This window comes from Nanorana parkeri, unplaced genomic scaffold (genome assembly GCF_000935625.1).
Source record: "Nanorana parkeri isolate BGI_ZX_2015 unplaced genomic scaffold, ASM93562v1 scaffold256, whole genome shotgun sequence".
In the NCBI taxonomy this organism is placed as follows: Eukaryota; Metazoa; Chordata; class Amphibia; order Anura; family Dicroglossidae; genus Nanorana; species Nanorana parkeri.
This window is the reverse complement of record NW_017306524.1, coordinates 1,303,502-1,319,706: the sequence shown is the minus strand read 5'-3', so window position 1 is coordinate 1,319,706 and position 16,205 is coordinate 1,303,502. Positions and strand designations below refer to the sequence as shown.

At 41.6% G+C, this 16,205-nt stretch overlaps 1 protein-coding gene across 1 annotated transcript in view; it reads right to left on the bottom strand.

Annotated features, from left to right (window-relative positions):
• ACER2 (alkaline ceramidase 2) overlaps positions 1-7,012 on the bottom strand; it is a 22,927-nt gene extending 15,915 nt beyond the window's left edge. Inside the window, exons 1-2 of the mRNA XM_018556867.1 lie at positions 6,724-7,012; positions 4,557-4,716 (exon numbers count right to left, since the gene is read on the bottom strand). Of these exons, the coding sequence (XP_018412369.1) occupies positions 4,557-4,664 (108 nt within the window). The 5' untranslated portion in view covers positions 4,665-4,716; positions 6,724-7,012. The remainder of the gene's footprint in view (positions 1-4,556; positions 4,717-6,723) is intronic.
• Between the last annotated feature and the right edge of the window lie 9,193 nt (positions 7,013-16,205).

Sequence of the window (16,205 nt, the reverse complement as noted above, 5' to 3'; positions counted from 1 at the left end):
ATTGCTATAATAAACCCCCCCCCCCAATATATAATAATGTCCTGTGCACTGTGGGGCCATTGCTCAAAGAAATGAGTGGCATTTATTTTTAGAAAAGCTAGGCTTGTTCTCTATAATCTACGCATTCTTCCAATAAAAAGGCTGAAATGTCTTTTGTGAGGACAAATCTGTGCAGCTCAACACCGAAAAGCAGGCTGGAAACTTTGCAACGTTAGTCTAATAAGTTAATTCCTCACCTTCTATAATGCGAAGGATAACTTACTGCTTAACCTAAGGCAGAACTATGCACCTAAAGCAGGAAGCTATATTATTAAAGGATATTATTTATTACTTATTATTATTTATTACTATGGGAGCCATTTAATATAGCATGTTGACACTTTTGTGGCATTAATACTGTCTAAAAATGTCCTGGGACAAATTCAAAAAAGCAGTGTGAGAGTTCTAATACTATTACCAGCACATGTGACCAATTCAGGTAGTTCTTAATAATGACACTATTACAATGTGTCATCATGGCTGTGACATTGCCATTTCTGAGATGGCGGTAAATAAGACCAACGTCATTTTGCACTAATTTGTGTCGAGAGTGAGGAGTTTTCTCTCCTCCCGCCACAAGTTAATGGTTGTTAGGATGCTGCAGCTAAAAGCTGCTAGCATCCTAGTTACCAGTGTCACTGGGTCACACAACATCCATTGGTTGATAGGACACCAGTATCCTAGCAACCAATCAGGTTTGGATGTACAGCATCAATGGTTGCTAGGATGCTGGCATCCTTGCAACTAATCGGGCTTGGCCACATTGGTCATTGGGTGATAGGTGGCCGTCAGGCCACCGGCCTCCTAGAAACCAATCAGGCTCAGCAGCTCAAAATCAATGGTTACTCAGGGCTGCTGTAGTTATAGCATTAAATGAAGCTCAGCCACACAACATCCTTGATTCCTGTGCACAAAGGCAGGCTTTGCAACAAATTCATATAGGTATCTAACATGTACGTGAACTTGTTGCATTCGCTGACATTTGCTCTATGGTGGTGCAGACACTCTTCTAAAGAGTATCTGTGCCACTCTTTATGAATTCCAGGGTATGTCTGTTCTGCAAAATTTGATTCCTCCCTTCCTCCTCGCAATCTTCTTTAATTATGCACTTCCTGACATACTGTTCTGGCACATGGCAGATGCAGGAATGAACTAACTCCTCCATGTGCTGAAGTTACAACATCCCACACAGGCCAAAGATCCCACACCTGGAAGTCAGCACCAGCGAGAGAGCTCACAGACATCCTATCGCTAGAGCAGAGGTGAGTATTTACTTTAGTTGCACTTTAATTATATTGTCCAAGGACTAATAACATACACAACGCAACAGCATCCAATCAGAAACCATCTTTCTGAAGTTTAGTGTAATCAAGCTATTTTAAACTAATTTGGTAAGGAGTTAATGTACCTGAGAGATGAATGTCCTATTTTATCAATTCATTCAAACCTTGAATGCACAGTAGGACAGTAGCTATCCAAATTGCATGAAATGCACTTAAATCATGTGTACAAGCCATGGTGTCTTCATGAGCATAATACAAGCAATTACAGGCAACAGGAAATGCTTTTCACACACGAGCCCCAAAGACATCTCAACCTATACTCACAAAACTGCCAAATGCTTTTACTTAGAAAAAAAAGGTTTAAAAAGAGCGTCACTACTCCCAATTGTATCATCCCTTTCCAATATACCCGGAGTACACAATCTTGGCACTCCAGCTTTGATGAAACCACAAATCCCATCATGCTTCTGTCTCTGGGGATCATGCCTGTGGCTGTCATGGTCTTGCAATGCCTAATAAGATTTGCTAGAGTTCCGAGGTTGCCTACCTCTGCCTTATAAACTATACTTATTATGCTGTGAATATTCTAAAGGAATGTGATCATTCAGACACAAAGGAATGTCATGTATGACTGCATAGTAGCAATTACATTAAAAGCTCTCATGATGATTTAATAGCTCAGTTATGCTTCCATATTTACTTGTCATCAAATAAAAAGAGAAATGCAGTGTACACCTCATATAATTGTTGGTAAAGCCTATTATTAGGTGTGATGTAAACAGAGAGCTATGTTGTCTCTTCACTGGAACAGAAGTGGAATTGCCTTTATCACTGTGTTGGCAGATCTAAATCACTATTAGGCTGGCTATAAATGGAGCAAATGTGTGCTATTCCCTGCTGATTCGGCCAACATTTAAGCCATGTGTGGCCCCTCCAAACCGTCCACCCCTTTCGTCTCTGTTCAGCAAAAGTACATTTTTTAAAAGATCTTTGTTGAAGAAGCCGATTCATAAATTCTTGGCTGAACAGCGACTACAGACAATCAAATGCGATCACTGTTCGGGTATTCTGACAGCTGCTGTGTGCCACTGTACTCCAGCAAGGGAATAAACCATGTGGAAGAGTGAAGCAAGTGTTTTCTCTCTGAATGCAAAAAATTGAAAATTCTATCATACTTACCCATAATATTCCTTTACTGATGCTAATCCCTGGCAGCATACTACCACAAATATGCTGTCATGTTGGCACCCGGAAACCAGAAAATTGTATAATACTTACCCGTAATTTGCCTTTCCTGGTGTTAATTCATGGCAGCATACATGTGGCAGTATGATGCTATGTTGGCTCCAGGAAAACAGAAAATGCTATCACACAGTGGGTGTAAGATTACACCTTGCTTGACTTCATCTTGTTTTGAGTTTTATCATACTATGCATTAACTTTTGCTTCAAGATTCACCAACTTTTACCTGCATGAGGTTTTGAACTATTCCAAAGGAAAACCAAGCTTTCTACATTCCAGTAAGGTGTCCTTGGGGATGGGCTTTGAGAGAGAAGAAGGCCTTAGAGCAGCGGTTCTCAACCTGGGGGTCGAATGACAATTTGCCAGGGGTCGCCGCGAGTCTCCCACTATTAGATAGCGGCTCCCGGCCGCCCAGGGGGAGTAAACCTTTCGCTGCGATAGGTTTTTATTTCTGACATCGGAGCCCCGGCCACGGTAAGTCAGAAAAAAAAGAAATCAGCATTGGAATGCATAGCTAGATTCCTATTGGCTATTTCACTTTGCAATAGCAAACTAGCTATTGCACCCGCCCACTGCTGCTGTCAATCAGCAGAGGGGGACCTGCAGTTCTCCATCAGGTCCCCATCTAGTGATTATCATCATTATTATTAATAAAAAAAGCTGACACCCTCGGCTTGCGTTATATGGTTTGCCATTTTAGCTGTTACAATAGCGGTTCTCAACCTGCGGGTCGCTGTGTGATTTCTGCTGTGCTCGATGAGAGTCCTCCTCAGCCCTCTCCTAGCGCAGCAGTGTCAGTTCTCCCGCCACGCATCCAGATGTCGCTGCAATAGCCGCGTCAACCCCAAATTTTACCGTTGGGAGTCACCACAACTTGGCAAATGTTACCAAGGGGTCCCGGCCCTAGAAAGGTTGAGAACCACTGCCTTAGAGTAGGGTGGAAGTGTGGAATACGTGTTGTCATTCTTGTCTCTTATCTGCACCTGTTCATTGAGTACTTTGCCTAAGGCAATGCTGTCCTAGTCTTTGTCCAAACAAGGGTCACTTTTCCTGTTTTAAGAATTCCTAGTGTCCAGATAATGATGGCACCTAAATCATGTACTGATAATTAATCCTAAATCTAAGCTGCAAACAAGTCACATATACCTTCATGTTCCCTGGGGACGGTCAACGCCCCTTGTATTCTGTTAAACTATAAATTGTGAGTGTAAGAACTATTTAGCAGAGTACTCTTGTATCTCTCCAATATTGCTATATGGTCAATAAATGTACCTATTCATAAAAGAACTCAAAGTCTCGTCCTGGGTTGACAACGAAAGTTCTGACCCATAATTTGTCTTTCCTGGTGCCAATCCATGGCAGTATACATGTGGTAGTATGCCCCAATTTTGGTGCCAGGAAAGACAAATTGACAAAAACACCTTTATGAATGTATAGTTGACCTACTTGTGCATGTAAGATGGTAGCTCATCTGGAAATAATAATTATGGTTTAATCCTTCAAAACAAAGCTAAGGTTGTCTATGGAATCCTCTATAGGAAGCAGTTTTTTATGCATTGTCTAAAGTGATAAATAACTCACTATAGTAGAAGTCCTCTTATACAGACCTTATTTGATGTAATAAAATTCATATATTTAGCGTATGTTCACATATGCCTGCATGCTAAAATGTTCCCTTTTAGTCACCTGGTGTCCATCCTGTGCCAGTGTTAGGGGGGATTTTGTTCAGTCTTATTAAAATGTTAAACTGACATTTCCTTCACATCTACTGTAGTGGAGCTGTGGTGCTGTTGCTTGCACTGCGACCCAGCTAAAGCCAGCGTTGCAGTGTGAACTGGGCACAATTGTTTTCTATGTGCCCTTTGTGGTGACTGGCAGTGATTCAGTGCGGATTGTGTGCACGCACCCTGAAGGACAACAGTTATAAGTTTTGTAAATGTCTTTTTCGCAGTCACAGACAAGGAATAAAAATCCACAAGCTACAGCACTTACTGTATTGTAAAACTCAGCAATAGTGGGGACGATTTTGTAGTTGTCTTCACACCAGTCCACCTCGGAGCTGCCAGCCTGCAGATGGTCCCATATCTTCAAAGATGCCATCACTGATGTACTTCTCTGTAGACAAGTTACCCGTCAGCTTTGTTGCACAGATCTGAAAGGAACGGAATAAAAATTATAATCTTATTATAATAATCCTCCAATCAAGCATGCTGTTCTCCAGACCTGTGTGCCCCACATTCAGTAAGTTCTATATACTATGTAGTTAGGATTCACTGATACCAATACCAGGATTGGTAACAGTGCTATTACTGGGCATTTTCAGCAGTACTCGTGAAAATGCCCCAATACTAAGTGACGATAGCAGCGCTTTAATTTTTTTATACATTCAGCTGCCGTAAGGTCCTGCACTTGCTGGGGACATCATTGCACTGCTTACAGCGCCAGCCGCAGGTCTTCTTTCCGCCACCCGCACAGCACTGGGGAGACCCGGCACATCCTTCAGAGACCGCGCACAGCCCTGGTCAGTAGTAGAAATATGTAGCTTCATATTATTCTGCATTGTTGTATGGTGTATCTATGGGCAGCTTTAGCATCTTGCCACCACATGTACTTGAAGGAATGCACCAATACCATTTTTTCAAGACCGAGTACAAGTACCAAAATTTTCCTCAAGTACTCGCCGATGCCAATTACTGATACCTTTGTGCTAGTGTCTAGCTCCATGCTGATTGGCTGGGATGCTGACTTCCCGGCCAATCAGCATCGAGCCAGCCAAACAGCATCGAGACGGTTTCTCGGACTGTTTTGTTTGTTTTGGAAAAATTGTACATATTATACTGTGCATGTGCTAGGCAGAATCCAGAATTAGAACTTTCATGCTCAAGAACATTTGTTCTTTTAAACACTTATGTATGGTAGGGGTAAGCAACCTGGACACTCCAGCTGTGGTGAAACTACAAATCTCAACATGCTTCTGTGAGTCATGACTGTGGCTGCCAAAGTCTTTTGGGGATAGAGAAGTCTTGTTTTTTTCTAATTATTATGGGACTTGTAGTTCCACAACAGCTGTAGTACCAAGAGTCATCCTTGCTCTATGATATAGGAATGAACAATGCAAAGGTCTCTGTGCATACAAAATATGACTGATAAGTAGATTCTAGAATACTTTAATATATGTAGGCCAGGGGTGGGCAACTCTGCCCCTCTAGCTGTGCTATAACAACAAGTCTCAACATGCCTCTGCCTCTGGAAGTCATGCCAATAACTGTGAGTGTTGTAATGCCTCATGGGATTTGTAGTTCCATGACAGCTGGAGGGCCGTAGTTGCCCACCCCTGATGGATTTGTCCACTCGCCTTCTTCATCTATGCAATCTGATTGGTTGCCATGTACAGCTGCTCCAGATTCTGACTCTAGTCTTCAGTAAATTGCCCTCAATGTACATATAAATCTACTTCTAAACATGCACTATACGTACAAATGGATATACACTTTACATTATTCTTTCACTGATTTCATAAGCATATAAAATAGACCTGTTTGGTATGCCTGGGACAATTCAAGTAGCATGACCGATTAAATTTTTTAAGAAGAATTCCGGGGGAAAACTTGCATAAACCCTACATTTGCAGTGGTGCTCATTTTGTATAGGGGTTTAATCCAGTAGATTTACTTACCTGATCCTCGGTCCCCTGGAGGTTAGAACTTACCTCTCTCTCCCCCTCTGCCATGGAATGTCCCTCGGCATCCTCACGTCTAATGGGCCTGCATAAGATGTGATGATGTCAGTGGTCCTTAGACTGCCGGAGTCCAGGGGAAAGAGGCTGCGGGACCGATCGAGCAGACCAGAGGGACCGAGGATCAGGTGAGTATATCTGCTTCTTTATTTGACTTGCCGTAGAGCAGAACAAGCACTTAACCCTTGCAGTGCTGGGGTAGTCCTACTACAAGGGTAAGTTTTTTTTTTATTTGCCTAGAGTTCTTCTTTAAAGGGCTTTCAGATGATATTAGTTGATGGCAAAATGGGTCGATTGTTCAGAATTTTGTTCGATGGTCATTCTAACCATTTGTGGTCAGATTAGGACAGAAGCTGAGCTCAGTATCAGGTCGGATAGTGAAATAGGAGCCATCTGTCATTATGATCACATTGGTCGTGCTACCTGCTGATGATGATGATCTTCTTTCTTGCTGATCGCGTTCCTCCAGAAAGTGTCTGCTTATGTAAACAGCAAGGCGATGTTATGGCTTCTTCTCCATACACAGGATACGGGAACTCGGGGAAATGTGGAGTAAGCAGAGCCGGTTACACAACACACAACAGCCAGTGTCTCCTCTTATTGTTCCCCGGCCATCTGCTTGTTCTTGGAAGTGCTGATAATAATTGAAGCCGTCCATTAACTGGATGCAGCCCCGCCCCGGGGGAGGGGCCGGGCCGGCACATGAACTGTACAGGCCCCGCCCACTCTAGGCTCCGGCTTGTTTACATGATCAGTGAGAAGCAGGGTATTGGACAGCGAGCCTGGATTATGATGTCTGCCAATCACATGGCCACCTCTGTATAATCATTCCCTCTTATCCCTTGTCACTCAGTAGGATGACTGCTCCGATCCTCTATAATAGACATGTAAGAAAGAGAAAAGTGTAGGGATCCGCACTAAGGTGACATGCTGCTTACATGTTGAATGGTCCTGTTTTTAGATGTGTGGTATGTCTTGTATATGCTATTTTTTTGTTAATTATGGAACTATGTTATTAAATATGAATTTTACTATACAAGAATGAGTTATGTGACATTATGTCTAACCGCATTGTTCATGAGTCACCTATAAAGCCCCGTCTTTCTCTTTTCTTTTTGTATTTTTTTTATAATAGACATGGAGAAGAGATAGCATCGGGGCTGATCAATCTTTTGGGGATAGAGAAGTCTTGTTTTTTCTAATTATTATTATACAGGATTTATATAGTGTTCACAGTGAGTATAGAGCTAATGTAGAGGTGCTCTAGTATGCAAAAGACATTTAAAGAACTGCAGGATTTTTTCAAAGTAACCCTTGCAGTGGGGCTACCCCCGCACTGCAAGGGTTAACTGCTCATTTTGGTCTAGGGGCGCATATAATACTCACCTGATCCTTGGTCCCATCTGGCTGCTACGCTGGTCCCCACTGCCTCATCTTCACTGGGCTCCAGCTGTCTAAGGACCTCTGACGTCATTACATCTAATACAAGTCTATTAGACATGAGGAGGCCAAGGGGCATACCACAATCAGGGTACCCCAGCACTGCAAGGGTTAACTGCTCATTTGTTGTCTACGGTCAAAAATAACAAAGTTATGCTTACCCGATCCTCGGAGACAGCCGGCTGTGACAGTGCTGTGACAGTGTGACAGGAGAGACACAAGGTAAGTCAATGCAGGCAGCCTGGCAGCGTGCACCTGCACAGACTCTGTGGGACAGGAAGTGCCAGTTAAGGGAGAGGAGTCAGCGCTGGATCAGAGACCGGCACCAGCGCTGGAGGGACATCTGAAAACTACAGGAAAGAGGAGGATGATTGGATCAAGAGGCATCATTTAAGGTAAGTCCTTACACTAACATTGCGGGGGGGAATTATTGTCACTTTAACTCTTGCAGTGTGGGGGTAGCCCCATTGCAAGGGATACAAAATGTTTTACCTGCTGTAATCAAGATTATGCTGCCAATAATCTTTTATAAATGATTAGAAATAGCAATAAACACAAGTAACCCAGTTTCCTCAATGTGGGCTTCACAACTAATGAAAAGATGTAAGATATGTTTTAGGGTCCCCCCTTACATTTATGTATTTTACAATGACAAGTGTTGGAGACACCCTGCATGCAGTTGGAGTGGGCGATGATACTGGAATGAGGGACACGTGACACACAGGACACGTAGGGAGGCCTCTAGGGTGGTGATCACAGGGGGAAGTACACATGTAGAACAGCACAAGAGCTGGCCTGGAAGGATCCTGCAGACTATGGACGCAAAGATTTAGTTCTGTCAAACTGTAGTATGCAGTCAAGGGGCAGATGGCCGGCTACTTCATGACTCTGCCAGATTTTCTTCTCCACATTAGAGCAGTGGACCAGTCATAAGCAATTATTATAACAGTCACACGTGAAACAGAGATTTACATCATTCACCTCTGTGTACTGTGCCATGCAGTAGTCCTGCAGAGACAATCACGGGCATTGAGCAGCTGCATTGTCATATTGTAACACTGAGTGTATATAATTCTGCCTGAGAGTTCTTTAAAGAAGAGGTAAACCTGTACTGGATGACATTTAGTTTGCTAAAGCAATCTGAATCATAAACAATGTTTTTGTTTCATCATATGTTTTTATTTGCATCTCAATGCTGCTGATCTCCTCCAGCCTTTTTCACCCACCTCCTGCCCAGATGCACATGTTTGAGCATTAGGTGCATATAGTTGTCCAGGGACAGCTTCTGGATAGTGACAATGGTGGACCATGCCTATGCAATGGCAGGGCGACAATGCTGGAGCACAATTGGAAGACAGTTGTCACCCCATAACAGGAAGTGTCTAAAGAATGACTTTCATTAGTTGATGGCAAGATGGGTCGATTGTTCAGAATTTTGTTCGATCGACATTCTAACCATTTGGTAGGACCAACAGGTATTCTTTAAAGAAGAACCCCAGGAAAACTTTGTATTAACCCTTGCAGTGAGACTAACCCCGCACTGCAAGAGTTACGTGCTTGTTTGTATATAGGGGCAAAAAAACCAAAGATATACTCACCTGAAGCTCCGAGCTGGCTGGCTGTGAAATCTCTTTATCCAGCCTGTCTCCCGCTCCGCAGCAGCATTGGAATCTTCCTACGCGTCCTCATGTCTGTACACTGTGTATAGAACCTGACGATTTACGGGACTTTAGACCACTGCAAATGAGGGAGAGAGAGGCTGGAAGGATCGGTCTAAGAACAAGCCTGCTCTGAGGATTAGTATAACTTTTTTTTTTTCTAGACCAAAATGAGCAGTTAACCCTTGCAGTGCGGGGTAGCCCCACTGCAAGGGTTCATAAAAGATTTTCTGGAGTTCTTTTTTAAATAAAAGTTGCAGATTTTAAAAGATTAAAAACTATTTTTGAAATGATTTCAACATGTAAAAGTTTTGATGAGATTTCCGGGATTGAATTTAAAACTAGTGTAAATCACATGTTTGGTAGTGATAAGATGTCTACTCTTAAATTGCTGCAAGTTATTGCCCCAAAAAATGAAAATATGCAAACACATACATTTGAGCTGGCTAATGACTAGTTTTCAGGATATCAGATATGGTATATTGTAGCCTTATGAAGGAGGTCTTGCTCTTGGAAAAGAGCTTAGGCCTTTTTCACATGTTCATTCCGATTAGGGTTGCCACCTGTCCAGGATTCACCCGTGACAGTCTGGATTTTGAATGATGTGTCTGGGTTTCATGGCAGCAGAAACCAGGACACAAGATGTCAGGCAGACAGGGGCAACCAAAATTAAGATAGGGGCTACTGGCCCCCCCACTGAAAATACTTAGGTGAGGGGCCAGTAGCCCCTATCTTAATTTTGGTTGCCCCTGTCTGCCTGATATCTTGTCATAGTTTATATAAGTGGTCTATTTTGAACAAATTATTGCATACAGTTAAGAAAAGGAGATTGTTTAGTTGGTGGTGGGGTCATCTTGATTCCGCTCTCCCGATCCTCCAAGTGCCTCCCTCACTTCGCAAACCAACCCTGCATGGTGAGTCTTCAATGACCAGATCCATGGCGATTAACTGTATGCAATAATTTGTTCAAAATAGACCACTTATATAAACCTGCTATTGCCTAATTATATAGATGTATGTGATTCTAACCTAATGTATGTCTAAACAAAGTAATTTCTTAATTGTCAGATCCACTTTGGGTCCCCTGATGAAGCCACTGGCGAAACGCGTCGAGACCTGTTAAGCTAAGCCATGATAGGGGCTACTATATTTTTGTTTATTCTGTGATTAATATCATGTTATTTTAAATACCTGAATTGTATCATTATGTATGTACTATACAAGTGACCAAATCTGTACAAACAAATCCCATGCAGGGTTTTGACAAAATGCATTTGATTTTTGATTTTATATAAATTACAAAATACAATTTGATATATATTTTTAGTAATATCACTCTTGGATGGTCAATTACACCCCTCCAGAAACCCTATTATTTTCTACTTTTTTTCCCTAAACGCAACCCTAATTATGATAAGGTCTGTATGTCAGTTTTCCAGGCGGATCTGATTGGAAACCCAATGTTAGTCTATGGGCAGCTGGATCTAAATGGACGTTCATTTACATCTGGTTCCCCCTGTCTCTGGCCAGGTCCAGAAAAAAAAACAGATTTAACACACCTAATTGTGCTGGATCGGGAGTAATCAGGGTCTGACAAGTTCAGTCTTTTTCCTGCATCACAAGAAGGAAGAAAAAAACTGGATGGACACAGATGTCACAACAGTGACATCTGTTCCGAACAGCAGGTGCATTGCCATGCATTGCTAAAATGCACATTAACACACATTATACACAACCGTATTTGCGCCCCTGAATGGAGTTAAAGGAATGAGTTACAATGGTAGAAAAATGGTAGACACTGAAAACTGCTTTAAAAAGAATGAAGCTAACCTTTCAGGAAGTGACAGTTAAAACATGCTGTGGGCTGCAAAATTACAGAGTGAGAGACTCACAACTTCTATTTTAATATATAAAACAGAAGTTGTGAGTCTCTCACTCTGTAATGATTTAGCTTTGTCAGCTTTAAATGCATGTAAACAGCTGTAATACCACTTTTGTGTCCCTGACATCCAAAATATCACACATGATAAGAAGCATAACTTCTATACATGGGTGGAGACTGTTGTAATGAATGTATTTTTTTTTTAAAAGAAGAACTTTAAGCAAAGATCTTAGCCTTAAGTGCTAGTTTTGTCTAGGGAGCTAAAATAGCAGAGCTACAGTATTATGAATAACCTGATTATTATAACCAAAATATTATATTCTGGTCTTGTATACAGAGTATTATAAAATGAACACATTCTGGCAATGAATACAAAATATTACAGTAAACTCCCCTTTATCCGGCATCCACGGGGATTGGTAGATTCCGGATCAATGTCGTTTCTGGTTGCTTGAGAGTTACTATTAAAAATAGGTCTAGCTAATGCCATACCCCATACTATACGGCCTAGGGATCCTAGGCTGGTCCCTTCAGCCTGTCTCCTCCTCCGCTCTGATGGTCTAAGGTCCAGTGAATCCTCACATCTTATACAGTATATAGGACGTGAGGATGCCGAGAGACATTCCATTGCTGGAGTGGGGGAGGGAGGGGGCTGCAGAGAGCTTCTAGCTAGACTTGTGCGCCGTCACTAATTTCGATTCGTAACGAAACGAATCGCACATGTCTACTTCTAGCAGCCACTTGGCTCTGAGATTCGGGTGAGTATAGCTCCTTTATTTTATCTCCCTAGACAAAACGAGCACTTAACACATAAACAAAACATTACATATGCGATAGAATAAACAAAATATATACATTGTAGCAAAATATATACATTGTAGCATTGTACACAGGGTATTACAACCAAAAGATTAGATTCTGACTTTGCATCGAGGGTATCAAAACAAAATGATTACATTCTGACTTTGCATTCAAGGTGTAATAGGCAAATATTTACATTCTAGCTGTGCATAAAGTGTATTATAACTAAAATATTACATTCTGGCCTTGTATACAGAGTATTATAAAATGATCACATTCTGGCAATACATACAATATATTATAACCAAAATATTACATTCTGGCCTTGTATACAGATTATTTTAACATGATCACATTCCGATCTTGTATACAGAGTATTATAAAATGATCACATTCTTATACAATGCATACAATGTATTATAACCAAAATATTAAATTCTGGCCTTTCATATAGGGTATTCAGAAAAGACCATTCTAACATTGCATTCAGGGTATTAACAAAATATTTCATTCAGGCATTGCATACAGAAAATGATTGTAGTATGCTTTTTACCATTTCCCACAATTAGAATGATATGTGCATATTCATTGCAAAAGTGCTTAGCTTTGCAGTTAACTGTACTGGTTCCCTCTAAAATGATAGGTTACATCAGTTGTTGCAATTATTGCAATACAATTGATGGGTTGTTCTGAATTACATTGTATTCTGTAACAATGCACCAGGACAATACATTGTAGCATTTGGGATTATTACAACAATAACATTTTTCTTCACACAATCAGATAATATTGTCCATGTCTGACGCACAGAGAAAGCAGTACACATATCTCTGCAGATATTATATAACTTCCACTGCCTGGCATGAGTATATGAGCAGTTCACTCAAGGTCTGGCACAACTGACTCAGTGCAATTCCCACGGAGGTGGGAACATAGATTATGAAATGAAAAAAAAAAGAAATCTGTTCAGACATATCAGTGTGGGATAGTGTAAAATAGTGCATACTTAACACATCAAAAACAGCACTGACATTATATGAGGTTTAAATGGCTCTTTATTTATAATAGGGTAGGATCTATCATAATAAAAGTAAACATATAATAATGCAAAAAAAAACTAAAACATTATACAGCACTTTACAAAGTACATTCACAGAACTTGCTCCCACAGCACCAGCATGGAGGACCTGCTTGGTCTATCATAAGAATATTGGATGTTTAAAACTGCACAGCAAGTACTTTGGAGGGCTCCATTTAGGTGTCTAACCCATGCTTTGGGATCCATGCATCATTATTCATTATTCTATCTATGCTTGGATGGAATGACAATACTTTCCCCCAGACACTTCTTGGATACTTTTGGCATTCCATGAATTCAAGTCCATAACTGTGTGATGGGGCCCCAATGCATTAAGAGGGCCCGACTCTGTAATCTTAATCAGAAATACAATTCTTCTGGTACAGTATGCAAATTGCTCTTATAATAGTGATATACAGGATTCTAAACTTAATTAGCATTAATTTTATCTACAGTGTAAATGTATTTCCCAGTTGCTGTTACCTGCATGAATCATTATGTATCCAGAAGTATAGACATCACTTGGCCACCCGTGCCTCTGGGCCCCCTAGCAGTCAAATGGTCTGCTATGGTTCTCTTTATGCCTTCACATGGATTCATACTTAATGTGTGTACATTTATAGTCTTGTGGTTATCACATTGATACCTAGCATTTTGATTTATGTACTTGTATAGGAGACATTAAGCTTTTTTGGCCCATTTGTTGGACTCTAATTGAGTAATTTTCACTATCATAAACCAAGGAGATACTAGGTATTGCACACACATAAAGCAATATCCAGCATTGCTTTCATTGTATAGTATGTTGAATAAGGTTTGCAATGCCATGATATTTTGTGGGCCTATACACGTGGAAGTGCATCTTTGTTTTAGAACCTTTTACATGGCTTTAGTTTCGATGTTTGGATTGTGACAATAAAGCTTTATATTGTGTCAATGTATACTCACTCATGGACATCCTATTGCATGTTTAGGTTTCCTCCCGTTACCCTGAGGAGAACTATGGGGAAAAACACTGACCCCGTAGTTCTCCTTTAAGGTACTTGAATTTATTTTTAAGATTTAACTCCTGAGTTTAGTGTCACTTTAATTGTATGTGATATTTTGTGTCCCTTTCAAGCAAGTGAATCTGTTCACAGTAATGTGCACGTAACTGGGCACGTCTACTCAGCTATGTGAACTTTATCTGTGCAGAAAACTCCTAGGATCAGTGGTGCCAGGATAAGAACACTTCCTTCAAACTAGAAGAGTGACGCAAAGCTGATAAGCAAAGGATGCATCCGGTAAAGTCAATGAGAAACACACATGCACGTGCCCTTGGGAAGTCACTTGAGCTTAGTTGTTTATTTCCCAGCAAGAGACATTTTTAAATGAATTAAAGCCTATTTCCACCTTTCCATAAGCATTTTTTTTTTAAAACATATGCCAGCAATGTAGACCGTGTGTACATGAGGCAGGCATATGCAGATGCTGGATACAAACATGAAAATTTACTTTTTTTAATTGTCCTCTCAGGCTCCACATGGCTTTTTTTTTTTAAATGGACGCCTTTGTGCTCTGATCTCTGGGCTCCCCCTATTCCCCTACACACCTCCTCCCCCCACTCCTCCCTACCCCATTACTAGCATTAAAAAAAGGCTTTTTTACTTACCCAAAGCTGCATTCATGTGACACCTCAGTTCTGAGTCTCCTCTAAAAATCCAGAAAAGGTGTCAACTGGTTTGGACATATCTGCAGCGCTGGATTAGTGCCCCCCCTCGAATTTGGAAGCAATACTGGCGAAGTACCTGGACAGCAGATTTAGGTGAGTACAGTGGCGTAACCAGAGTTATGGGCACCCAGGGCAGAAAACATTTTACTTTTAGAGGTTTTGGGGAAATATTAGGGGTCTACAGACCCCTGATATTTCCCTTTTAAAATAGAAAAAGAGATTGAGAACACAGAGTCCTCAATCTCTTTTTGTGTGTCCCCTGTTATCAATGAACACGAATCCTTTATGAGTGTTCCTGTTCATTGATAACATAGTATGTTTACTATAACCACAGCTATGAAGGAACAAGAGGGGATGTCAATCACTCCCATTCATTCATAATTGAGGATATAGTACACATACCATGTCCTCAATCACTCAGTGATCGCTGAGTGTTTGTATCTTACTCTCCTCTCTGACACCTGTCACAGGAGGCTGAGCGAGCGGTGCAGGGAGGAGAGCTCAGCCTCCTGTAAAAGCGTGGGCTGTCTCCGCCCCCACACCGCTCTGCCAGACTGTGCCGCTCTGCCAGACTGTGATAGGAGCACAGCGCTCTTTTCCCGCAACGCTCGGCCGGCTGTCACTTTCTCTCCTCCCTGCTGGGACACAGAGCAGCACCCAGCGGGGAGGAAAGAAATCAAGGATACGCCGATGTATCGGCAGGAAAACTGCACTTTCGCCATTTAGCCAAAAGTGACATTTTCGGCCGGCGCCCCCCCCTCCCCCCTCAGCTATACGCCCAGGGCCATCGCAATCGCACCGGCTGCCCCCTCCCGGTTGAAATGGCAATATAGTAAGGGTTAGATAGTGAGTGGGAGGGGGTTTATATTTGCCCAGAGATGAGCTTTAAAACATAAATGGCAAGGGTCTATTCACACCATTCACACTCACGGTTTCTGCGCCTTTAGTGCACACTACTGTAAAAAGCAATGCAGCACATGTTAGGTGTTTTGCCATTCATTCTGATTTCTGAATGGCATCCCAGCGCATTTCCTGGTGAATTACAGCTTTGTACCACAATAGTGTGTTTTGCACTTCCATGAGTTGTAAAAAAGATGTGCCCAGCATGGCAGACAGGCCATGGAGAGGGATTAGAACACTGGACAGGTTTTTTCTGTCTGAGGATTTACCCTCTCTGTTTGTCCTGGTGACCGTTATCACAAAAATGAAAGTAAAAGAAAATTCTAAATATTTGGGTTGTCATCAGAACAGGAATAGATGGGACATTTTCCAGTAGGGACACTAGTTTTGGTGACCCTGCTTGCCGCACTTTGGAGGGATGTTCTCTCACTTCCT